Source organism: Rhodamnia argentea, chromosome 9 (assembly GCF_020921035.1).
Source record: "Rhodamnia argentea isolate NSW1041297 chromosome 9, ASM2092103v1, whole genome shotgun sequence".
In the NCBI taxonomy this organism is placed as follows: domain Eukaryota; kingdom Viridiplantae; phylum Streptophyta; class Magnoliopsida; order Myrtales; family Myrtaceae; genus Rhodamnia; species Rhodamnia argentea.
The window spans coordinates 26,592,233-26,618,807 of NC_063158.1; the positions used below are offsets into that span (position 1 = coordinate 26,592,233).

A 26,575-nucleotide genomic window follows, 5' to 3' on the forward strand; every position below is an offset into this window, starting at 1 on the left:
AAAGCTACTCAATGAGAGCCAGAACGAATATGATGTGATTGTTGGTTGGTTGTAGCTGAATGGGAAGGAAGGATGAGTAACTGAGAATAAATCTCTAAAAAAATTCGACTGCTCGGATGATCTCCTATGGAACCATCTCAAGAGGTTTTTTTTTTTTATAGAAAGTTTGGTCAATCACTCTCTGAGTTTTCTTGCCATTTGTTTGTTGGAGTATGGGTCTTATGGTGTGCCGTCGGGCAACCACACCCAACCCACTGCAAATAATTGCCAAGGCAGTTATCAGTAGTTAATTTGAAACTTGAGAAAGTCACGTCTTTTAATAGACATAACTTCTCTCTCTCCCTACATATTAGTTTGTCATTAGTTTTCACATACACGAAATAGAGAAAGAACGACGCTCTCTTCCCTCTACTATTGAATGGCATTCGAGCTTAACTGAACTCTCGAGACTACAAAGGCAACATCTAATCTGTGAACTATACGGTACGTCCCTCGTGTAATGTATCATTTGATCGGTGATTTAAGTTTTCGATATTTTAGGCTTGTTTCCACACATTTGATGTTTAGAACGGAGGATTTAGTGCCATTCATTGATATCAGAGCATGTTTACTTGTTTTTTTTTATTATACGCTCACCGATTGAACCATGTTTCATACACTGTTGTTAGAAGAGTTCTTTGTTCGTTTTCATCAGTATGTTGTTCATTCTTTTTCTGGAAAATTGGTTCAATGAAAATACAATGTGTATATATATGGTTAGTATCTACCCGTCCATATGAGTTTAAGAAGTGGTCGCCCATCGCCGGAGGAAGCTGGAAGACACCACACAGCATTACACGCACTATGATGGGGCGACGCTCCTCGGGGACCGTAGTGAAAAATTGTAGTTTCGTGAACTTTCATTCAACAAAAATGCATTTTGATCATATCATCGGAATGGTCTTGGCCATACAAACATTTTGAGGGGAAGAACGTCGCTATCGAACAATGGACGAAGCCGTTCGCGTCAATAGAGCGATCTGCACGTGGGCCTCGGGCACCCACGTATGTCGCACGTGCCGGGAACCGTCTGCAATCGCTTGCCGACGTAGCGCATGGGTGGCGATAACGTGGCTCCCTACTTGGCTCTGTACATGGCCGATGATGTGGCAGTCTGACCTGACCTAGTTGACCCTTTGACCGTTGACCATTAATAAAAAAAAAACCATGTTGGGGTTCATGCGGGGCGTATGACGTCCAATTGGGGGTAATTTTGGTACCGATATGTTCGTATCAAAATTTTCTACAATGTGGTATATCTATTTTACCATATTATGCGTCAAGGATTTTGATTAATCCCATTTTTTCCTCATTGATTGTAGGAAAAATGCCTTGGATGATGCGAACCCCTATAAGAGTGGACAGTGATGAAAAAGAAGAAAGAATCTTAAGGCTCAAGAATACCTTAGCTCTTTACCGCTGGAATGCTCAAATGGCATGATGTCACATATAAAGAAGGTCAAAAAAATGATCCAGGAGATCATTTGGAAAGGTCATAGAATGCCAAATGACACGAGGGTCACAACGCCGGGAACCACTCTTCCTATGGAGTGGCATGGGGTCATCGATCATATGTGGGATATCAACCCCTGTTCATGCAAGAGTTGTGGAATTAAATTCCTAAAATGAGTATATGAGCAGGGTGAATGCAAAGGACGTCGACCCTGGCTATGAATGGGTCTTGGCAGAGGCAAAATGCCTCCTAGTGTAGGGGGAGTAGTACCCCAAGAATGGGTCTTGTAGACTCAAAGATTTTCCTGGTTTTGACGAGTTTGTGGAGTCATTTCCTGTTGTTAGAAAATGATACTGGAGAGGAAATTGATGCTTTGTTTCAATTCCTTTAGTTTCTAGGTTTGTGAATATCTCAATCATGTTGTTCTTGGAGTTAATTTGTCAGTCCGTGAATGCTTCCTACTGTTGTTGGTTGTGAATATTTTATGAAATATTTGTTTGTGAGTAAAATATCAATTTCTATTTTATAATACTTTAGCAGTACTATATATTTGAATGAGGAGTTCTAGAGAGTTTTAGTGACCTTTAAAGAACTTGATTTTATCTAAATGGTTATATTAATGATAATTTCAAATGAGGAACCTTAGACGATGATTGGGAACTTAGTAAACTTTCGAATCTAAGTCCTTATGTTAAATTATACATTAGTATAATTAATTAGTGCAAAACGTGTCCATAACTATTAGGCAATAATAATTCGTGTGAAATGTCTAAATTACCTCATATTCAAATACAATGGTAACGGCTTTAAAGAACATCGTGGATGGGCTCATTAAGGGCGATAAGTTAAACGGTGAAAATTATAAGATTTAAAATATGAAAATCCAGTATGTGCTAGAAGAGCTAGAGGCACTAAAGGCCATTTAACTTGATCATGACAGAACTAGAAGATGGAACCACTACGCAGCGTAAAAGAGATAAGGATGCCTTTATCGCTTGGAAGAAAAAGAGCTCAACTGTTCGCATTACATTGCTAAGCAACATGGATAATGATACAATGCAAAAGTTCAAGCAGCATGAGAATGCAAAGGATCCGTAGGTTACATTAAAGATTAGGTTTGGGCGGACTTCGGTCACCAAGTTGAGGCAACTTACAATTAGATTCGACACATATAAAATGCCACATGGGCATAATATGAAGCAGCATTTGACGCGCATGTCGAACATGATCAGTGAGCTCAAGGATGTTGGTCACATATTATTCGATGACCAGCAAGTGCAAGCAGTGATCCGTTCTTTGCTCCATAGCCGAAAACATATAAAAGTTAACCCGACCCATAACGAGAATGTTAAAACCTTCGCGGATGATATGCGTCACCTAGAGTTGGAGGAGGATAGCTTTTTGGCGGCTAAACCACAAACTAATGTATATTTTACTAGCTCTCGCTCACATAGAGCTTCTAGCTCCAAGCGCAAGCATCCTAGAAGGTTCAAGAAGTGGAAAGGTAAATGAGCGGAATCATTTGGCAAGAAATCAAAGTTTGAAAAACATGAAAAAGGGAAGCGTCCCTTTAAGAGAAACATTTCAAGCGTGAAATGTTATAATTATAGCAAGAAGGGTCATTTCGCTCGCAATTGTGGCAAGCCGAAGAAGGTGAAAACCCTTGGTACACTTAAAAGTGTTAGTTATATATCAAGTTCTATATTTCTAATTGAATCTCATCTTTTGAAGGGGAAGCTTTCATGGTTACTGCACTAGAAGAGGACAAGCTAAGGAATGTAAATGAGGCTCTATCTTGTCTTGATAAGAAAAAATGGATGAAAGCAATGGAAGAACAAATGGGGTTAATGAGATCAAACTAAGTTTAAAACTAGTTAATCTTTCAAACAAACGCAGTGCCATTAGGAACAAATGGGTTCTTAAAATAAAATATAAGGCTAATGGCTCAACTGAAGGATACAAGGCTCACCTTGTGGTGAAGGGGTATAACTAATAGGAAGGGATTGACAATGAAGACACTTTTTCTCCCGTAGTAAGGTTTACCTCAATTAGCCTTATTCTGGCAATAGTGGTCGACTTGGATCTTAAATTACAATAAATGGATGTAAATACTACTTTTCTCAATGGACAATTAGAAGAAATCTACATGAAATAACCCATTGGGTGTTACTGAAGGCCAAAAACAAAAAGTATGATGACTTTTGAAATCGATATATATATATAGCATTAAGCAGTCTTCAAGATAATGGTACATACGATTTCATAATGCCATATTGGCATATGATTTTCAGATGGCTAATGAAAATAATTGCGTATATATCAAGAGATCCAAAGGTCATTTTATGATCTTATCATTATATGTCGATATACTAATTATCTTGTCAAGATAGTCAAAAGTTGGATATCTTTAATTTTGAAATAAAAGATATGAGTGAAGCTATATACATTCTTGGAGTTAAGAATTCAAGATATCGTTCGAAAAGGTTGTTGTCTCTTTCGTAAAAGACATACATAAATACAGTCCTTGAACGGTTTTGTATGCAAAACTATAAGTCCATTGATACTCTTATTGCAAAAGGTGAGGGTTTGAGCCTCAAAATGTGTCCTAAGACTCTACAAGAACAAGAACGAATGAAAAATGTTTCTTATACAAGTGCCATTGGATAATTAATGTACGCTATGATATGTGCAAGACCTGATATTTGTTGGATGGTTGGATTGGTGAGTAGATACCGATCCAAATAATCCAATCCAGGTCAAGTACATTGGACTGCTATCAAGAGAATCCTAAGGCATCTAAAAGCTATAGCTGATTATGCAATGAGTTATCAAAGAAGTGATCCGCACCTTGAGAGCTAAACCGATGATGATTGGGGAAGAGATTTAGATGAGAGAAAATCCACATGTGATAATGTGTTCTTACTGAATAATGGCACCGTATCATAGAGCAATAAGAGGCAGAAGTGTGTAGCTTTATCTACCATGGAAGCCGAGTTCGTGACTTTGTCGACGACAGTGCATGAGGGTGTCCGGCTTAGGAAGTTTTTGGATCATGTAGGTGTTACTAGTGATATTACAAATCCAGTTTTGGTATACTGTAATAGCCAAGCATCAATAGCTTACACCAAAGATCTCAAATTTTATTGTAAGACCAAATACATAGACATTATGTATAACTATGTTAAAGATGTAGTTGCATGAAAGGTTATGAGCATATAGTATATATCTACACATAGAATGTTAGCAAATCCAATGAAGAAATTGATTCCTAGGGATGTTTTTCATAGTCATGTGAAATCTCATGCACTGCATAAAATGTAATATACCGAATATTGTAATTTGCCCGAACGTTCACGATTAATGAAGTTTGAAATGATTGCCTATGAATTTTTTGTAATATTTATGGACAACAAAGCTTGGTGCTTCATGTTGAGAAGGTATGTCAAACGGATGAGAGATTAGCCCACTCACACGGGTAAGCGCCTCTATTTATTGCGTGATGAATAGAGATGAGATGAAATTTAAGCTCATTATCTATGTGATAATTGAGAGCTCGAGCTTAAATATAGGTGTCACCTCAACAAAATGTTAAGATGAAGACTTAATATTTATTATGTCCGAAAGTGAAATAATCCACATATTTCACTTTATCTATCTTTATTGCCAGATGTGAGTTCTAATAAACACTTTTTGTGGTCGTGAGCTATTTTAGCCTGTTTGTTAGGAAGTTTTATTATTATATAGTATACTTCCTAGTATAGAATCCTTCCTATTGTATATCTCATAATTGGAGTTATTAGATGTCTTATATATATATTGAATATTGTAAAATGTATAGAAAAAAATATTCATGGAATGAAAAGAGAGTTTTCTCTTCATGGTATTAGAGCCTTAGGGTTTGATCCTTTGGGTATTGCACGTCAATCGTCGACTACGGCGGTCCCGATCTTCTTCGGACTTTATCTCATGGTTGACAAACAGCCGATTGTTCCAACTAACCAAGCGAATGCTAGTGCCTCTGCTACTACCATTCTAGCGGACCCGACCGCTACGATGAAGCGGCTCTTGACCTAGCAAGCCATGCCGCCGAGCGTTGAACCTCCTGCTGCACCGATTGCTGTCAAGCTTGATGGAAAAAAATTATGGAGTATGGTCACAGGTTGTTGAGATGTACGTCTCGGGCAAAGACAAACCGGGCTATTTGAATGGTGGTTCTCCCGAGCCCCCTCCTACCGATCCGTTTTTTCGACAATGGAAGACCGATGATTCTATGGTAAAAGGTTGGCTTTTCAATTCTATGGATCCAGCCTTGATACCAAACTTTATTTGGTTTCCTACTGCCAAAGCCGTATGGGATTCTATGGCAACAACCTTTTTTGATGGATCTAATACCTCCCAAATCTGTGATCTTAAGAGGCGATTTCTCAATCGAAGCAAGGCGGTGGACCCATCGAGAAATATTACAATGATCTTCAAGGGCTCTGGCGTGAGATTGATTTCCGACATCCTAATCCTATGCAATTCTCGGCCGATATTCTAAAGTATAATTACATTGTCAATGAAGATCGAGTTTATACTTTTTTGGATGGTCTCGATGATCGCCTGGATAATGTTCGTATTGACGTTACGAAGATGGATCCATTCCCCACTAGCGAGCAAGCTTATGCCTAGGTCGGGCGAGAGGATATGAGCCAATTTGTCATGCTCTCCACTCCTGTCGGGGTCACCTCCGGTTCCACCATGGTGTCACAATGGGGTAAGGGTGATTCGCACCTCCAGTTAGTGTCTTACGCCCCGGGAGCTCACCCTAAACCTTGTATGCCAATTCAATCCGAGGGGTGCTCTCACTGTGGGAATCCTAAACATACAGCAACATCTTGTTTTAAATTGCATGGTTATCCGGACTAGTGGGATGATTTTCGGACCAAAAAGAAGCAACAAGGCTCATAGAAGGGGCGGAATGGAGGGCAAGCCTCCTCGGTGATTAGCGGCTTGTCATTAATTCCCATGGAGTCTCGAATCGCTAATGCCAAATCTCTTAAAGGTAATTATGGATTTTCCTTTGCTAATGGACGTGGTGCTGATCATCATGGGTGGATAATTGATTCCGGCGCCACTAATCATATGACTCGGGAATCTGGTGACCTTCTTACATCTACTACACCACGTTGAGATCATATTTACAATGCCAATGGGCATAGCTTTCCTGTGATGGCTACTGGGCGTGTGTCTATCACGCCTTCTCTCTCTCTCTATCTCATACCTTACTTGTTCCTACATTGTCTAATCATCTATTATCGGTTGGACAACTTACTAGTGAGTTAAACCGTGTTGTGCTTATGTACCCTGTTTTTTGCCTATCTCGGGACATACTCACGAAGGAGATTATTGGGCGTGGTACTAAGAGGGAGGGGCTATATTTTGTGGATGAAATTACTTATGGACGGACCTATCATTCTCATGGACAGTTAGCTCAAGAGAAGGAACTTTGGTTATGGCATCATCGTTTAGGTCACTCATCCTTTGGGTATTTACGACATTTATTTCCCAAGTTATTTCATGGTCTATCGGACTCTAGTTTTCAATGTGATACATGTATTTTGGCAAAAAGCCATCGTACCTTCTTTCCTCCTAGTTCAAATATCAATTCCACTCTTTTTCCTTAATTCATTCTGATGTATAGGGTGCGTCTCCTATTACTACTGTATCTGGGTTTCGATGGTTTATCATCTTTGTTGATGATTGCACATGTATGACTTGGCTATATTTGATGAAACATAAGAATGAGGCTGAAGCTATCTTTCGAACTTTCCACCGTATGATTCGGACTCGGTTTGGGGCCAAACTTCAAGTTCTCCGGTCTGATAATGGTGGTGAAGACTTAAGTAAACCTCTTGCGGCTTATTTTCGGGAACATGGTTTGATGCATGAAACTTCTTGCCCTCGGACTCCTTAGCGGAATGGTGTTGCTGGCGCAAGAATCACCATCTTCTTGAAACCACTCGAGCACTGTTGGAGGGTAGCCATGTTCCCTATCGTTTTTGGGATTACGCCATAGTCATAGTTGCTTATTTATTGAATTGCATGCCTTCTCGCATTTTGAGCTATCGCACGCCAATGCAATCGCTTGCCAACCATGTGTCTCTTCCTTCGGTTCTTACATTGCCTCCTAAGATGTTTGGGTGTGTCACTTATGTCCATCTTCACAAAAATCAGCGGACCAAACTTGACCCTTGTGCGATCAAATGTGTGTTTCTTGGCTACGGCCCTTCTCGGAAAGGGTATCGGTGCTATGATCTTGCCGGGAAGCGCACGTATGTCACCATGGATGTAACATTTATCGAGGCAGAGTCCTTTTTTCCTTCCCCCCGGTGTCCTGTTCGGGGAGAGACCGGATGTAGAACCGGACATTGGTGGGAGGTTGGGACCGTAAGAGCGACGGATGGGTGCGCACGAATGCACGATTCCGAGGTTGAAGTTTTTGAAACTGCGCCTTACGGTAGTGAGATAAGCGCATGGCCGGGCAGCACAGAAACAGTGGCAACCGAGCTACAAACGCACGATCACGCGCTCCGGACCATACAACCGTGAGGCAGCACCGAATTACTGCATGGGTCCGAACAGGTATCAACCAATTCATAGCTGCAACAGCCTCCCTCATCTTCACCCTCTTCGCCATCTTCAATACCACTCCATGCTCCCGAGAATGTACCTCGGGTAAGTACTTCCACCGTACTTGATTCTTTTGAAGATACCAATGTGCTTCTTGGTTATAAGCTACCTAATAGGCATAATAGGGGTAAACCACCGAATCGATATTCTCCGGATATAGAGGACCACCGATCTCGATATCCTATTGTAGACTATGTGTCTACCAAGAGGCTGTCCACACCACTACAAGTCTTCTTGTCCATGGTTTCCTCGGTTCAAGTTCCAAATAGGGTTGAAGAAGCCATGAAGGATCCGAAATGGCTTTAAGCAATGGAGGCAGAGATGGAGGCGTTGGAGAAAAATCGAACCCGGAAACTTATGGAACTACCAAAGGATAAAAAGCCTGTTGGATGTAGGTAGGTGTTTACAATCAAACATAAGGCAGACGACACTATTGAGAGGTATAAGGCGCGACTGGTAGCTAAAGGGTATACACAGACTTATGGGGTGGATTATCGGGAAACATTCTCTCCGGTTGCGAAATTAGACACTATAAGAGTGTTGTTATCTCCGGCTGCAAACTTAGACCGGCCTTTGCATCAATTTGATGTAAAGAATGCATTTCTTCATGGAGATCTAGAGGAGGAGATCTATATGGAGCTTCCACCTGGATACAGATGTGCAGATCAGTCGAACATGGTTTGTAAGCTGGAAAGATCATTGTATGGGTTGAAGTAGTCACCTCGTGCATGGTTCGGTCACTTTAGCTCGACAATGAAAAGGTATGGATACTCCCAAAGTAATTCAAATCATACTTTATTCTTAAAAGGTGCTCAAGGAAGAATAACGGCTCTTATCATATATGTAGACGATATGATTATTACGGGCAATGATAGTGTAGAGATTATGAGACTGCAGGAATTATTATCTAAGGAGTTTGAGATGAAGAACTTGGGAGATCTGAAATATTTCCTCGGAATTGAGGTTGCTAGGTTGAAGGAAGGGATTTACTTGTCTCGGCGGAAGTATGTTCTTGATCTTTTGACCGAAGTTGGCATGCTTGATTGCAAGCCTACGGACACTCCTATGGTACAAAACCGTAAGCTTGGAGAGTACCCCGATTAGACGCCTACTAATAAAGAGAAATACCAAAGGTTAGTAGGCCGATTGATTTACTTATCACATACACATCCTGATATTGCTCATGCAATAAGTGTGGTGAGTCGGTTCATGCATACACCTAGTGAGGATCATATGAGTGCTGTGTTGCGCATCATTCGATATTTGAAATCAACCCCAAGAAAGGGGTTGCTATTTGCAAAGAATGGCCACCTTGAAATAAAGGGTTACACAAATGCAGATTGGGCTAGAAGTGTGACATATAGGAGGTCTACATCGGGGTATCTTACATTTGTGGGAGGCAACCTTGTTACATGGAAAAGTAAGAAACAAAAGGTTGTAGCTCGATCTAGTGCAGAAGCTGAATTCGGAGGTGTAGCAAATGGGTTATGCGAAATTCTATGGCTTCGGAAGTCGCTAACCGAGCTCGGGTATCCACCAGGTTTGGAAATCAAATTGTTCTATGATAATAAAGCAGCCATAAACATTGCTCATAATCCAGTTCAGCATGATAGAACCAAACATGTGAAGATTGACAGACATTTCATCAAAGAGAATTTGGATGCAAAAATGATCTAGTTACCATTTGTCAAGTTTGAAGATCGGTTAGGCGATATATTGACAAAGGTTGTGTCAAGTAGAGAATTTCATTGCTCACTTATCAAGTTGGGTATCAAAGACATCTTTGCACCCACTTGAGGGGGAGTGTGGTTCTGAGCTATTTTAGCCTATTTGTTAGGAAGTTTTTTTATTGTATAGTATATTTCCTAGTATAAAATCCTTCCTATTGTCTATCTCATAATTAGGGTTATCGGATATCATATATATATATATGATAGGATTGAGTATTGTAAAATGTACAGAAAAAAATATTCATGGAATGAAAGGAGAGTTTTTCTCTTCACTTTTGAGCAGATAGGTACGTGAACTCAAGTTAGACTTTGAGTATGTCAAGCTATTGTATGTACGGTATTAAATGGATAGACATACATTCCATGGGGAAGGAGAAAATACCGTAATATGTATTTCATATTACGTATGCATGAATCGACCAATGAGAGTAGGCAGAAATTTAAGCTCAATTTTTAAGCTTGTGAGGCTCTCGATGATAAGAATTCCTCATTTGGTGCCCTCACGATTCTTCATTATTCTCAAGATTTCTATTTAGTGCTTGCTATCTCAAAGTGTTGCCTACGGTTATGAGATTGATTCGATCTAATGCGAAATTTCTAAAAAAGCAAGCTGAACTAAGATTGAGAGGTCTAATGGAAAAGGAAGATCGATATAGAGTTATAAGTCATGTCATAGGTTTGTATCATAGGCTGATCGGTTATAATTATTTTGTGTGATCATAATTGTGAATATAATATATCATAATTAAAAGAGATCGAGAGATATATATGTATGTGACTGATCGATCTATGATACAACATATGAAAATCTATTTTTGATTATATCTAATTTTGAGCTATTATATACTCCCAATAGATGTAAGGCAACGAGCTCTCAGTATATGTTGGTCGAATGGATTATTTATCAATATGAATTTTGGAAAGAAGAGAGTTATATTTGACTCTTTGTGGGCAAGTGGCATTTGTTAGTCCCCCATGGGCAAGTGAGAGTTATTTGCCCTACATGGGCGAGTGAGAGATGTTGGAGTATAGACCTTATGGTGTGTCGCCCATGTGGACAACTACACCGAACCCATTCGAGATAACTGCCAAGGCAGTTATTTTGAAACGTGGCAAAGTCATGTCTTTTGATAGACGTAACTTCTCTCCCTCTCCCTATACATCGGTCCGTCGTTAATTTTCACATATATGAAACAGAGAAAAAATGATGCTCTCTTCCCTCTATTGTTGAATCACATTCGAAGCGAACGGAACTCTCGAGACTATAAAGGCGACATCTAATCAGTGGACAATACGATACGTCTCTCATGTGATGCATTGTTTGATCGGTGATTCAAGTTTTCGATGCTTTAGGCATGTTTCCACACATTTGATGTTTAGATCAGAAGATTTAGTATCCTTCAGTGTTCATCAGGTGAATGCACCTATTCCTCATCTCCATCAAAGGATGCTGCTCGACTAGGGAACCCCCTTTTAAAAATGCCTCTTTCAAACTTTTGACATATTCTCCCTCCCTCTCTGTGTTCTCGGAAACAAAAAGGATTTTAGAAGCTCATTTATGACCAGCAACGACCCGTTATCAGATTCGGCGATAAATTCGACCAGCAGAGGCAGAGTCAAGTCAAATCCACTTCTTTAACTTCTTATCCATCTCAAAACCTTTCGAAAAATGCATAGTGAACTCGATTCGGCATACCCTTTCCTAGGATCAACCGCTCTCTATTCTACGACTGATTTTGCCAAATATCTGCTCCGACGGACCAATTCAAGAACTCGAAATCCCTCGCCATGCCCACTACACGGAAATAATAAGGGAACTCAGAAACAATGCTCTGAACAAACTCTTGTGGGGCGCAAAACCCGCGTCCCATTTCAGCCGCTCAATAATGTCGAACGGCATTTTGAGGACCTCCGATATCATCAATGGGGGCGTATCGGGATAGGGAAGGCATCTCTACTCTCGGCGATCAGGGAAATGGGGAGCGATTTGGAGGGCTTCCTATCTGAGGAGGTTCTTGAGGTTTGACATCAAGAACTCCTCTTTGTCGAAGGCGTGGTCGAGGCCGGGGATCGTGGATGGATTTGACGGGTGCCCGTCGTCGCCCCGAGGGCGATCGAACTGGGGTCTGCAAAAGGGCATGGCTTTCATAGAGAGGATCTTGCTAATGCCAATGCGTTTCGGGAGAAGATGGTGTTTTTGAGGAAGAGGCTGCGATTCAAGAACAGGGTTTTTGAGAGCATCCCAGGGCTTAAAAGAAGAGGCCGTTGCTTCCTTTCTCTCTGCTTCTAATCTTATAATTGGAATTTTTTCAATCTATCTCGATTAAAATAATGCCAATTTGGTTCAATGTCAATCTTATAGGAGTTGTTTTTCATATCCTAATGACTTATTCAGTTTCCAATTCATATAATTTGTTCTCGGGTTATTGTGTTGTTGACTACATTGTCTCGTTGATCGAATCCTTTCTAAGATCGTGTCCAATTATCATATATTATATCGTGGGACGGTAGGGTAGTCTTGAATGCAATGAACAACTTGATCAATTGCAGCATTCTCCAATTCGCAAATGTCAAATACAGAGATTGCCCACACATCTTTTTGTGAGACAGACGGCTCGTTGGCATAGTGGTCTAGATCAAACTTTGACATCCTCTTTCTTTTTTTTTTTTTTGGGCGCTCCTCGATTGATGGTAATTCCTAAGATTGATGTGTTTTAGGAAAGTTCCAAACTTTGGTTAGCGATGAAATCTAAGTTGGATGGCCACTCGAATGCTATTTATATTAATGATGGTCAAGATCTTGTAAAACCAAAACCGAGACAAAAGGAGCGCAAAGACCAAGTCCACTGTGGAGCTCGAAACAAAGGAATCGAAGCGCGATAAACAGTTGAAGCAGAATCTCCTCTCTCTCTCTCTCTCTCTCTCTCTCTCTGAGTTGCAGGACAAAAACCAGTACATTTGGTCGACCCATCTGATGATGAACACCCTTGGTTGGAGTTGCAAAGGCAAAATGATGAAACTTTCGTCAGCATTGTGCTTGTTTCTCATTCTCATCGTTGAAGAAGCATCTTGTTCCATGAGACTCCACAAGCTCTCCGAGTTCCATGCCAAGCTCCAACAGAGAGTGGCCTACAGTCCAGAGGAAGACCTCGCCGCGCCCGTCGCCACGCCTGGTCCAGACGGTGCCAAAAGGGTAAGCGAACTCGCCGTTTCGTTTTCTGCATTTCTTGGCCAGTGTCCGAAGTTTCTTAATGTCTAAAGGAATGATGAAATGAAGGCCAATGTGGCTGTTTTCACTAGAACATGTGTGGTGGGTTGGTGCCTTTTTTTTTTCCAGATGGGGAGGGTATTCTATCCAGTGGGGTATGGGGGTGACCCAACAGGGAAGCAAGAGAGCAGCGAGGCCATCGTAAGTGCTCTGTCTGATGCATTCCGGGTTCAAAGTGACGAGCAAATGCTGCCTGGAGTGACTGCCTTGGGTGGTGTGGTCATTGATTTGCAAGGTGGAACCTACCTGGTCGCCAAACCCATCAGGCTTCCTGCTTCCGGGGGAGGCAATGTTGTGGTCAGTCTCTCTCCTCTCTCTCTCTCTCTCTCTTGATTGTATCTTCAGTGCTTCTCTTTTCAACTTTGGTGGGGTGTGTGTTGAGTCTTCCTCATTCAAAATTCTCCACTCCCAAAAGGTGCTGCTTTTGAGAATCAAGCATTTAAGGCTATTTACACTCTACCAACTGCAGTCTGTCCATTGCCAACTCCCTTCCCCAGATAAGCCTCCAGTGGTAAGCAATAATGAACTTTTGCTTCCTCTGAGGACATCATCAAGTTCATCAATTCATTGGATCGAGTTTCAATATTCTGTTCAAATTCACTGCTGCTTATGATACAATGTCGCCGATGATGCTGAATTAGGTACAAGGGGGCACCCTGCGCGCATCAGAAACATTTCCCGGGGACCGGCATCTCGTTGAACTCTGGTCCCCGAATTCTCCAGGTGCCAATGACCAATCAACATGTTACCCGATGAAGGTCGAGAACGTCGGAATCTACTATGAGGACATAACTTTCAGAGATGTGCTCTTTGATTCTAGTTTCCGAGGAGGAGGAATTTACGTGGTTGATTCGGCGAGAATTCGCATAACGGACTGCTTCTTTCTTCACTTCACCACGGATGGAATCCTAGTGAAGAAAGGTCATGAGACATTCATATCAGGATGCTTCCTAGGACAACATTCGACAGTCGGTGGGGATAAAAGAGAGAGAAGCTTCACAGGCACGGCCATTGATCTTCAGAGCAACGACAACGCGATTACTGACGTTGTCATCTTCTCCGCTGCTGTGGGGATTGTTCTGCGAGGCCAGGCCAACATGGTCACCGGAGTACATTGTTACAACAAGGCCACATACTTTGGTGGGATCGGAATACTGGTAAAACTAGCCGGACTATCGCAAACCAGACTAGACAATTGCTACATGGATTACACGGGCATAGTCATGGAAGACCCTGTTCAGGTACACGTTACTAACGGATTCTTCTTAGGCGATGCTAATATAGTATTGAAGTCGATAAAGGGTCAAGTCTCGGGGTTGAATGTAGTGAACAACATGTTCGACGGTGACCCACAACGTCTGAATCCAATAGTAGTCCTGGATGGCCAATTCCCTAATGTCGATGAAGTGGTGGTCGATGGCAACAATGTGAACGGAATGAGTTTAAGAACGACGGTAGGGAAAATGACGTTGAAAGGTAATGGGACCAAATGGGTTGCTGATTTTTCGTCTACACTGCTCTTTCCGAACCGGATAAATCACTTCCAGTACTCCTTCTATGCTCAAGGAGAGATGGGGTTCATCAAGCATGAGATAACTAATGTATCGAACAACGCAGTGGTCGTCGAGAGTGAGAAAGCAGCAAACGCCGTAGTTTCCGTTGTCGTCGACCAGTACAGCATGGCTGGAGAAGTCATCTAGTTGTAGAGAAGGCGAAAGTAATGCAGTTCTGCTCTCGTTTATGGTGCTGGGGTTAATCTATGAAGTGCCTACGAGAGAGATTCTAGGTGAGGGGTATTGAGATTTTGAGATGTAATGAGATACCCTTCTAGTGTCAAATTGTGTTTGACCCTTTGGCAATAGACACAGCACGAGTAAAATTGCATTGGGAAAGTCTTAATAGCAAAAGACCACAAAAACCCACTTTCCGAAGATCTCTCAAACTTAGTGAAAATGTCAACAAGACGTCAACAAACATTTTAGAATAACCAATGTTTTTTTTTTTTTTCATTTGATCTTGGAACGCTAAACCACCAAAGTAATTTTATACTTTTTCCACCGGCCAAGGCACAATAGAAATTTTAAAAAGTGAGGAGCAAAAGCTTAGGAGATGTTGCCGACTTCAGATCATGTTCGATGAATCAAATGTTTCATCTCCGCGTGCATATTCTAAATGGCCTGACCCCTTTGGATATCCTCCTCTTCCTCACTTCGGTGATCCAACGTTATATCCTAAATCTTTTCCTTTGCATAAACCAAAGGAAAAGATTACCAATTTAGTCCTAAATCTTTTTTTTTTTTTTTAATTCAGTCTATCAAGCCAACTTTAATCGGCCGGTCTTGAGGTGAACGACTTTCAATAATATCCTAATATTTTTTTCTAAATTATTTATTTATTTATTTTTCCTACTCCTTTCTCTAGTCGGATGTCGAATTGGTAATCAGCCAAAGGCAAGGGTTGGCAAGGGCGAGGTTGACCTTACCCTAGCCCGGATTTGGCGAGGCCAAGGTTCGCCATGTCCGGGCAAGGCTAACCTAGCCGTTCTTTGGGGAGCTTGGCCTCGTTAAGCGATGGCAAGGGTGGCCAGCAATCGCCACCTGCGGGAAAAATGAGAAGGAAAAAAAAAGAAAAAAAAGGAAAAAATAAATGAAAATTTTGAAAATATAATAAAAAAATTGTGTTGATAGCGCCATACATGTCGGTGCCGAGCGGCGTCCATGTCGGCCCCAGTCAATCAAAATTGACCGGATAGACTGAATTGCCACAAATGCAAAAGGTCAAGGAATTGGCCAAAAAAAAAAAGTTTATGAATAAATGACACAATTGCAATTGCAATATGTTTATGCCTTTTTTTTTGTAATTTTTCCCAAATCAAAGAGAAACCCTTGTCCGAATTCCTAAATGCACTAACTGTCGTGTATACATCCTCCAGGAAACAACGTTACACACCATCGGGAAGAAAAGAAACAAAGAGCTAAAACAGGGGAAAAGTACACTAGAAGTGTCATAACTTATGTACGGCGTTTACTTGAGTGCCATAACTTTCAAAACGTTCAGTTAAATGCCATAACTTTCAAAAATCGTTCAGTTAAATGCCATAACTTTCAAAAATCGTTCACTTGAATGCTACGTCGGAGCAAAATCGTTCACTTGAGTGCTACAGTAACATTTCCGGCGTGACACGTCGGTTTTCTAAAGTCTACAATAACTTTTCCGCGCGTGTTACAATAACTTTTCCGACCTCTACAGTAACTTTTCGGGCTGTCACGTTAGCTTTTCCGGCTACCACGTCAACATAGCACTCAAGTGAGATTTTTAAAAGTTATGACACTTACGTGAACGTTTTGAAAGTTATAGTACTCAAGTGGACGCCGTACAAAAGTTATGGCACTTCTAGTATACTTTTCCCGCTAAAAAAGTTATCATTCTTCTCATTGCGAAGCAAAAAGAAATGCGCCGACGATAGTGGTATCCTCATGCAGCCATCTTAACTTAGTCAACATCTTTCTCCTTTCCAACATCAAATGCTGACCTAGACGAAGGAAAGCTATAAAGACGTGCCTAATGGTCGACTTATGAGATTAACGCCCATTTCTTCAGAGAAGTTATTGCATGATCTGTAAACCCTATAGTACGTTTTTCATTTTCCGACAGCAAATTCCACTTGTTTAGCTCTTCCACGACATGATACCAAACATTCTTACCATGTCCTAATTCCCAACTCCAACAATAGGTGTTCTTTGAGGTTTTTTGCTTTGAGAATTCTCTTCATGAATAGCAAACACCTCAGTGGTGCTAAGCGAACGAGCAAAGAAGATGAATGGCAACAAAATACACGCCATTTCTAAACACAACCACAGTGTTAAAAATAGTCAGATTCCTCAAATAGGTACTACATTCAGATGTGTCGAAGAGAACTTCTCCCTTTGCAATAGAAATGGCAGAAAGCACCCATTGAGCACAAAGGCCTAGTCAAGCTCATAAGAGGCGAGAGGTCCATCTAATACCCCCATACTTGCCTCACTTTAAGAGCAATCAAGACATAAAAAACCAACCTTTATCACTTGTTTCCATTCTCTTCATCTCCCTCGCTGTAGGATTCTTCATCTTCACTGCTCTCTTCACTGTAATCGTACCCCTCAACGTCATTGCCTTCTTTGTCAATAAGGAAGCCTCTTGTCTGCTGCCCGATTAGTTGCTCCTGGATTCGGTCCCTAATCTTCGTACCCTGATAATCACAAAGAAGAACCCATCACGATAGATAGATATTCTACCAATAGTTGAAAAAAAAAGGCATCTATACGGGAAAGCTAGTTCAGTCAAAAGACTGAGAAAGAGAAGTTCACCAACCATTTTGTGACAACGTTCTTCGAACATCTCTAGAAAACCAGCTATGAGCCGATCAGCATTCTCTACCCATAAGTTACGATGCATGCCAGCAGTTTTTGCCACAGTTTGGATCTGGATATTATGAACATGAACATGAACATGGAAAATACAGTCGACTGTGGTAAGTCATAGAAGTCATACGAATACTAGCAGTTATGCACTGAAATTGCATATCAGCACACAAATGGAGCTTATTTGAGCATTTTACATATAAACTGGACATTACCAAATCGTCACTCACCTATCATTCGCAATTTGTCACATGGGAAAGTCACCTGGTGCTCACCCATGGGCATAAGTCATTCACAACAAAATATTTTGCACCACTCCAGGATAGTTCCTTTTTGGTATGTGCCATTCAAGCCATACGTCTTCACATCAATATACAGCAAACCTTCCTTTGCTTTCTATTGCGAAAATTGTTACACAACATCGTCATCTAATACCTGAATAATAGCTTGAGGCAAAAAAGGCAAAGACACTGTTTCCTTGAGAGCTACTCATACGGCCCATTTCACTAGTGAATGAGAGCAAAATGGGAATGTATGGTCTGTGAAAGTATCAACTGGCAGAACGCCAAAGTTGATATCAAATACTAAACCAGCCTTCTTAATAAAGCATTTGATGCTCAAATTACTTCTTTCAATTACATTGACTGAATTGTAGTCATTAACAAATATTTAGAAATCAACTATTTATGAGCCAAAAGATCACAAACTCATCAAATAGTTATGCATATACCTTCTCTCCCACTTTTTCCCGCTGTCTCTTCACTTTCTCACGCAACCTCTCTATGCCCATGTTCACTCTGAGTCGCTTTTCCTGGTACAGGGCAGTGAGCACACACCATTAATGGAACATCTACCCCAGATTGTGAACAGCATGGATAAAACCTACATGTGAGCATCAAGATGACAAAGACATGCCTTCACATAGCTAACACCTAGATCCTTTCTGCTGTATCCCCGCGCAAGGTTTCGCATCACATACTTGTTGTAATCTTTGATAATCCTCATGATAATATCTGATGTGGAAATTCCAGCCGTCCTCTTTGTTTCCTTGAATTTTCCTATGGACTTAACCTGAACACAAAGATCGTACAACATAGAATGAGACAGGCATTCAAGATAAACCATAACAAACATATCAACATATTTAGCAGCACAGAAATTTTCCCAAGAAAAATGCACAGGAATATAAGAAAATTCAAGCTAGCACAGGGTGCTGGAGAAAAGAACTTATGCGCAGTCAAGTAGACCACAAATTGATGAAGACACAGGAATTAGGACTAAGATGCGCCATCTAAATGGAAAAGAGGGTGCGAAGCCTTATTAGTTACACTTTGATGATACTTATCCTATTCTTAGCAAGTCAGGAAAATAGAACTAGAATCTGGATGATCCAGAAGTTTTGACCCTCTCCAGTGAAACTGAGCCAATCAGCAGAACGGAAAAGTGAGTCAATATACCAAGTTTCCATCAATACGTGTGTTGCAGCAAAACTGAGAAACATAGATCACTATTGAATTAACTTACATATTCGTAGACATCTTTCCCAGCACCACTTGCATCAGCATAACTACAATTTAAGATGAAGAGGGAGCAATTAGAACTCCCAAGTCTTGAAACACAAAACTATGGCATCAATATGGCCAAGTCATGCTTGCATATTCCATCTTTAAGTTGTTCTCATTGTACCATCAAAACTACAACAAAATAAAATTTATACCCAAGCCATTTAATTTCTACGGAAGGAGCGATAGCATAGGCCACACACCTCAAAATAGAAGTTCACCATAATGCACAGTGGACAAGCAATAGTAGGTTCCCATTCTAAACCACACTAACTCTGATACTAATACTGAGTTTGAATGATTAAGAGAGCAGCTATTTCGCTCCATCCAAGCATGAAATAATTGCATATTTATGTTTTAAACCTTCAAATATTAAAGCAAGATGATTTTGCAAAATTAAATCAATCAAGGAATGTATGTCCTTGAAACTCGTGAAAGCCAAACTGGTGCTTGTTTATATTGAATAATAAATGGCTCGCAAAGGGGTTGCAGGCTGCCATGAAGGTGGACACTGCTGTTCTTGCGACAAGAATGCTATGTTAGTTCAAGGCCAGAGTATGGCAGGTTATGCTATTGGAGGTGTCTGCTAACTTTATCTAATATTTGAAACATCTAAATCTTATAGGAATGGTTGTCCAAACCTCATGTTAAGCTAAGTTAGAATGACGTATACCTAACCGAATATTGTGTAATAGATAGCAAGATGAATGAATGACTAAGCAAAAGAGACACTCATCTGAAATTTGTCTATATTATTGAAATTGATGCTAAAAGTTTCTTCGTGGATATGAGATTAACGCCATAAAGGATCCTTAGATAATTATAGGATTGGCTGCTTCACCACTTCGATCTTATAGCATGATTCTGAGATTGAGGCATCCATTAAGTAGTACATGACTTCACATGGAGCAACTCAGAAATCACATTTGACTGATTCAAGGTACAAAAAAGCCTATTCATCTTTGGGAAAAAACACAAATGATTGTTAGGGAAGTTAAAATTGATATTCCTAGGCGTCTAAGATAATCAAGAATTCACGGAATCAGAACTTAATCATTAAAAATTGGATCTACAAAAATTCTGCAATAACTAGATTCAGATGGCATATTCAATTATTGACAGAAAACTTAGCAGAGAAAATCTTAGCAGGAAATGCACAACCATTACTAATAAGGATAACATGCCTCTACATTGATGGGGGAGTCCCATTAGAGGGGGAAAGAAGTGAACGACTAGAGAAAAGCAAGAATTGAACATTTCACGTTTGCGAGATTCGTCTGGACGAGTTTCAAGCAATCAACAACATTTACTTGGGCGAATTAACCTTACGGAAGAGAGTCGTGGGCAACATAGTCGATTTGGTGCTTGTCCAGGAACTCTGGTGTGATCACCCATGGAGCATCGGGAATGACTTCATCTACCCACCTGCATGAAAATTGGAAAAAAAAAAAGTGCCGCCTGAGAAACAACAGGAACAAATGCTTCTAAGAACAAGGGTAAAGAGCCGGAACTTATTACTCGCTAGAATTAAATGTGTTAATGAGAATCGGAATGCTACAATTCCAAGCTAGATAGAAAAATAAACCATCCATACTTAGTCCCTTCTTCCCCCACGGGGCAAGCAATGACAAAAGCACGGACGAACAGGACGAAGTAACTAAGATGTCAACTTGCTACACTTGGCAGAGGCGAAAACAGAGGCAGTAAGCCTACTTGCAGTGGCGGAGAGATTCGTAGCGCTCCTGTTCATTCATGACGGTCTTTCCCTTATACTTGTGCGTGAGCTCATCATTACAGCAGCCAACGAGCAGGTAAGTATTAGGAAACCTACAGGAACATACAATTGAGGGAAGAACTCATGAACTGGGAAGACATTTGCAGAGCACCCAGAAGCATAAGAGCACAAGACCACAAGACGGCAAGTTAAAACAGATGGATGGGTCCCGGTAGTCTAGGACATTGAACTTCTTCCATGCCAAGTGCACCCAATTACACTCCATACTCACAACATCAACTGTGATCTGATGACCCATCCAAAATGAACCTACAAGACTACGACAAACTAGCCAAGAAGCGGATCATTTGCAGAGACGATGAACAAGCTCATGGGGGGACATTACGGCACATGGGTACGAGCTAACGGAAATGTGCGTCAGGAACGCGCGAGTATGTGCGCACGCAGAACAGAAGCACGCAAAGAGGGAGATGAAAATACAGCTTCTTGGCCTGCTCGAGGGAACGGGCGTGACCATAGTGGAAGAGATCGTAGATCCCGTCAGCGTAAACCCGAACGGGACGGTCCTCTGTAGCGTTGCTCTGCCGCTGCTCCTCCTCTTCTTCTCTTCCCATGGCCTTCACCCTTCCTCCTGCTGCTTCTCTCTTCTTTCTTCTTCGGCAAAGCAACGTCGCACCCAGCCTCTCGCTCTAGCTCGTTCCCGATCGACGCGAAGGAAATGGAATATTCCTCTGTACGTACGGTACTGCGTCGATTGACCGCTTGACTCAGCTCACGCTTTATGAAATTGGCCGTCCGATTCAAAACCAAAAAAGATCTCGTCCGTCCAAGCAATCTTAAAGCATTCACTGACTGATAATTTACTAACATCCAAGATTCATTACCGATCGTGGAATTGTAATTTTTACAATCGGTTGAAAAAAAATTATGACAGCCAAGGAAATCATTTTAAAATAAGTTTTCGTTAATTTATGAACTTAAAAATCGATGTTATGATCTCTTAGCTAAACTTATTAAGAACGATTAATATGTTTAATGATACATTTAGGTTTCTTATTATTTCTCAAATAAAGTTACGGTTATTAAGACCTACGAGAGAATCTGAGGTAATTGATCGTGGATAAAGATACATTACATGGACTTAAAGGTAACTTAAGATTATCAAGATCAAACAATTCTATCGCTCACATAATTTGAGGTTAGCTACTACGGCATTGATTAGTTACCGAGTGATGATATTCTTAGTTCACCAACCATATAGCTAAGTCACTTTTGGAACATAGAAATTACTGGCATTGAAGATATAATTATGAACCACATGAGATATGAATTATCACCTCTTGAACTTATTTTGTTCTTATTTAGACATAGTTGCTAGGGGTATGAACCGTAAAAATCGGATCGGACCGGACCGGATGGAATCTGTCGGCGTTCAGCAATTCCCGATTTGGAACCGAGAATAATCAGTTTGGTTCCTAGTTTTACTTGCGAAACCGAACCCTCGCATCAGACTAATATGTCTTTTCTTTAAATTTTTTTTTCTTTCAAAGAACAAAGAAAAGAAAATTGTTATCTCAATTTCATGAACATAGCCACGTAGGAACCAGCCTGCCGATCCGATTCTTGATCCTATGATGGACCGGACCAACCTACCTGAGAACCGATCATTCTTAATAGTTGAACAGCAAACATCTTTGATTTTCTCAAAACATGGCTCAATCAAAAGAATGTATGCGAAGTCAAGAATGGAATTGCAGATCGATCACAGAACATGCCTCGATCAAAGGCAGTTGGATCCCAAGAGGACCCGACCGTTACTCAGCCGCCTGATCATCGCGCGGCGGAGGAGGACCGCAAGTCCGAGGCCGATCGTACGCTTCCTTCCTGGGCCTCGCGAGCTCCACGTAAACCATCCTGCCGTCGAGTTTCTGCAGCGAAAGAGATTCAGATGATGGGCAATGGATCGAAAGAGAGCGGAGGGAAAGAGAATGGGGGGGGTGGGCTGAGGCACCTTACGGTCCATGTTCTCCAGAGCAAGCACCGCATCGTCTTGGCAGGTGTACTGAATGAAAGCGTACCCTTTCGACCGTTTGGTCGCTTCATCCTTGGCGACTTCGACTGGGACCAAGGAATCAATCAGAGAACCACCAACAGACATTCCACGCAAATCCAATTTGGAACCGGAGCTTACCTTGGGCGACGTGTCCGAAAGTAGAGAACTCCTCGAGCAATCTACCTTCGTTCAGAGAATAGGGTATATCTGGCGAAAGGAACAGAACCCAGGACCAGATAATTCAATAAGTATGCTCGATCTCCGATCAAATTCTATCCTTTGTAATCTTCTGCTGCCTCAAGAGAAAGACGATGGGGGGGGGATGGGGAGACATCCACTTACTCCGAACGATGATTCGGCTGGCGAGGGGGTAGTCGAAGAAGGAGGACCTCACTCTCAGCTCGTTCCACTTTCTTCTGAATTTGTCCGAGTTGGTGGTGCCATGGGAGGAACAGGAGAGCGACGGGGGAAGGGGGATTTGGGTCGGCGCTGCCCACATAACTCACGAGAGAAAATGGAAGCCGCCGCACTTTGGAGCTGCCGCAGTTGCAGAGAGAGAGAGAGAGAGAGATATGGGGAGGTCTGTACTGTCTGTCGGTCTAGAGGGGATAAGCTCAACTCCAATTCTCCAAGTATTACTGGGCTTAAGGGTTAAGCAGAGGCCCGCCCAAATTACAATCTTCCCACCCCACCACAACATCCAAGGAAAGTTACAAAAAAAAATTCTCAAGGCCTGTCTTTCGCTCATCAGTCTCTCGCGCTAAGGAGGAGACGAAGTCCTCAAATAGACTAGAGGTGCCCAAAAATGGAGCTAATCACACTTGTTCCAATGAAGATAGCTATGAAAATCATCTCGAACCACTCTCCAGACGCGACGATATCTCGCGAGAAACATGACAAATATGAAAACTCACGATGGTACACAACCCCAATTCACTTCAGGGGAATTGAACATCTCTGTGTAGTGTATAGGTTAGATTTGTGATTTTAAGATGAAATAAAGTCGAAGTTGGCAAAAGGTTATCCGACTAGTATATAGAGCACACAGGCTGCAACTGCAATGGAGCTTTATGTCTGTACATTCGACCAAAGCGCCTCCACAACTTCACATACTCTTCTTCTTCTTTTGCCCTCCGGGTACTCTTAAACTTTTCACTATATCGATCCTCAAACTTCTTGTGATGACATGCAGTTTGATGATGAGAGTATGAACCAAATAGCTATAGCAAACTAATTGGGATCCCCATCTTGTTGTGACGTATCAAGTGACGATTTTGAAATCGATCAGTGCTATTCATCTCTTCAAACGGCTCTCAGATTCTCACCCGTCACCCGACGTGGGACCAAGAGAAGTTGCTGAAGCTGACTTTCACTGACTACAGGGAACAATGACGCAAAAACTAACCGATTTTACAATTCAAGGCAATTTCGAGATAAGAAAAATTACTAGCAAAATTAACTATGGACGATAATAATGAAGCTAGACATTTTCGTAATTCGGTCAAAGTGCCGAAACATACTCTTCGGGATTGCCAGCTGCCAAGTAATCCACCATCGCTCAAGTGTTTCCCAATCCCCAATCACACCCAAAGCAAACCACAAGCATTATCCAATAGTCTCTCATAGATAATTCGATTAGAAACTCACTAAAAGAAACCCTAATACTCTTCTTGCTTGCTCTAGTGTTTGCTCACCAAGTAAAATTTCATCTCATACATAAAAAGTACATAATATTTCAAATCCAAAATAAGAAATCTCTCTTTCGTAAATATGTTCAAACTAGGAAACTACTCAAACTAGGAATTCCTGCACGAGCTGAGACTTGATATATGTACTCAACACTGACTAATCCTCGCAAAGAGAGGTACATTGGCGTTTGTGTTTGTTGATGCGGGAGCAGCGAGAAACTCTAACCACTCTGTCGTGGAACAATAATTTTACAATCGCGTTCATCAAAGAACAAGAACGAAAGAGAAAACCCCAAACCACATGCAGATCCTAGGGAAGCCAGAATTAGAGGCATATATAGGTAAATTACATCTTCAGTACTGATAAAGTAAGACTGTGCAACGACTTAAGATTTTGAAGAACTGGTCTGTGTCTAATACATGCTAACCAAGTATGTTTTAGTTGGTTGTCACCATTTTGGATCAAGGATGAAGCTAGCTAGCTAAACTTGGTAAGGCAGATCGTCCATGGGATACCCACTGAAGATATCCTCAGTCGCGACGTCCATGAAGTTGCTAGACAGCGGCATGGTCGAAGCAAAAGCATCATCAGTGTCGGTTACCTCATTGAATGAGGAATTCATCATACTCGCATACTCCGATTGCTCCTGGTGCAACTGCTGTGATGGCCTAGCTTGATGTTGGACTTGGACACCATAGGAATAATCGCTCCGAAGAGATGCCTCCGCAGAAGAGACCACCTGCTGCTCGTGCCCGAAACCCACAAAACTCAAGTTGAGCGGGCTGCAGCGGTGGGTCGACCCGAAAGAGATGGAGGTGCTAGGGCAGCCAGTGAATTGCTGGACCAGGGCTCTGAAGTTGGTGGTGTTGGCATTAAGGATGGTTGTCGGAGTCTTCTTCGACGCTCTTGATCTTCTTCTGGTTGGCTTTGATTGGCTCTTGATGATGCTGTTGCTGTTGTTGTTGCAGCCGGGGTTGGCGGGATTTTGATCGGTGCTGTTGCTTGAGCTCATGGAGGTGACAATGGTGGAGTCAACAAATTCAGCCTGCGGATCAACGCTCTGCTGGTAATACTGAACCCACTCCTCACTTCCATTGTTGGTCATGACCTGATGATCTCTTCTTTTTATTCAAAGTCTAACGCACTTGTCTTGAAAGGGATTAATTAAGAAGGAGCAAAGCCCATCCAAGTTCCAAAGTATTATATAGTGACTGAGAAAGGGACAAAGTTGTGGTCAAAGGTAAGACAAGTAAACTCTTTGACTATTCCTATGAGACTGAGAGAGATTGATTTAATGGCGAAAGGGAGATGGATAGATAAGAGAGGCTTGGCTTCCGGGAAGCAACATCTGTTAACATCAGTGAGGTCTTCAACATCGTCCCGTGTCCCCCGCCTCAACAATCTTATATTGCATGTGTTGGAATGTGTTTTGCAGCCCCCAAAATAGTCAGAATAGTGTTAGATCGACGACTGATGAAGGGTGTTAGGAACTTTTGCATATGGAAATGGAACTTCTATCCCTTAGCTGTTAAGCGTTGGTGGAAACTAAACTAGGAATCACACAGCTAGCTTTTAGAGTTCGTGGAGAAACCTTAAAATGTCCGAGTCTGTCATTTACATATATATGGCTTGCTGCTCATCTGTGCCTCCCCCTCCCTATCTTCTTCCTAATCATGTAGGTTTAAACGTGATAAACTTAACCTTAGGGTTCATTTGACATTGTTGTTGCTCGGGACGTGTTGCAGGGGCGTTCTTCTCGGCAACATAACATTTGCAAATAGAACAACCAAAGCTGGGCGTACAATTTCTTGAAATCACTAGCAACATCCTGCTCGTTCGGTTGATAACTTGTTGCGTTTGAATCACACGCCTTTAAAAAGCCAAAATCTCATTTTTCATAAGCTTGTAATTGCGGTAATTTGTAGATGATCGACGATTCATCTGGTTGCAGTTATTAGAGTTTAAGTTCATTTG

General features: G+C 41.5%; 4 protein-coding genes across 7 annotated transcripts; 1 reads left to right on the plus strand and 3 right to left on the minus strand.

The window, feature by feature from the left end:
- The first annotated feature begins 12,599 nt into the window (after positions 1–12,599).
- Positions 12,600–15,017, plus strand: LOC115755410 (polygalacturonase QRT3). The gene is made up of 3 exons (XM_030694790.2): positions 12,600–13,087; positions 13,232–13,459; positions 13,804–15,017. The coding sequence occupies exons 1-3, from the start codon at positions 12,869–12,871 to the stop codon at positions 14,860–14,862; spliced, it is 1,506 nt and encodes a 501-aa protein (XP_030550650.2). The 5' UTR covers positions 12,600–12,868; the 3' UTR covers positions 14,863–15,017.
- Positions 15,018–17,007: 1,990 nt separating this feature from the next.
- On the minus strand, positions 17,008–21,597 carry LOC115755428 (choline-phosphate cytidylyltransferase 1-like). Of its 4 annotated transcripts, none has more exons than XM_048285689.1 (9): positions 21,340–21,573; positions 20,838–20,951; positions 20,454–20,549; positions 19,087–19,129; positions 18,478–18,633; positions 18,293–18,373; positions 17,513–17,623; positions 17,218–17,390; positions 17,008–17,130 (listed from the first exon to the last, which is right to left on the minus strand). In XM_048285689.1, exons 1-8 carry the CDS (start codon positions 21,471–21,473, stop codon positions 17,223–17,225), a joined length of 903 nt encoding a protein of 300 aa, XP_048141646.1. In that variant the 5' UTR covers positions 21,474–21,573; the 3' UTR covers positions 17,008–17,130; positions 17,218–17,222. The 4 variants fall into 4 exon arrangements, 3 of the variants coding, with proteins under 3 accessions (XP_048141646.1, XP_030550687.1, XP_030550688.1); XR_004017115.2 differs by lacking the exon at positions 17,008–17,130 and adding an exon at positions 17,793–17,958 and having other exon boundaries at positions 17,363–17,390; positions 21,340–21,597; XM_030694827.2 differs by having other exon boundaries at positions 17,008–17,390; positions 21,340–21,571.
- A 1,021-nt stretch (positions 21,598–22,618) lies between these two features.
- LOC115755393 (glycine-rich RNA-binding protein 4, mitochondrial) lies at positions 22,619–23,492 on the minus strand. Its single transcript, XM_030694768.2, has 4 exons — positions 23,255–23,492; positions 23,051–23,119; positions 22,871–22,977; positions 22,619–22,787 (listed from the first exon to the last, which is right to left on the minus strand). The coding sequence occupies exons 1-4, from the start codon at positions 23,409–23,411 to the stop codon at positions 22,674–22,676; spliced, it is 447 nt and encodes a 148-aa protein (XP_030550628.2). The 5' UTR covers positions 23,412–23,492; the 3' UTR covers positions 22,619–22,673.
- A 1,423-nt stretch (positions 23,493–24,915) lies between these two features.
- On the minus strand, positions 24,916–25,756 carry LOC115755392 (VQ motif-containing protein 22). Its single transcript, XM_030694767.2, has one exon. The coding sequence runs from the start codon at positions 25,704–25,706 to the stop codon at positions 25,083–25,085; it is 624 nt and encodes a 207-aa protein (XP_030550627.1). The 5' UTR covers positions 25,707–25,756; the 3' UTR covers positions 24,916–25,082.
- Positions 25,757–26,575: the final 819 nt, after the last annotated feature.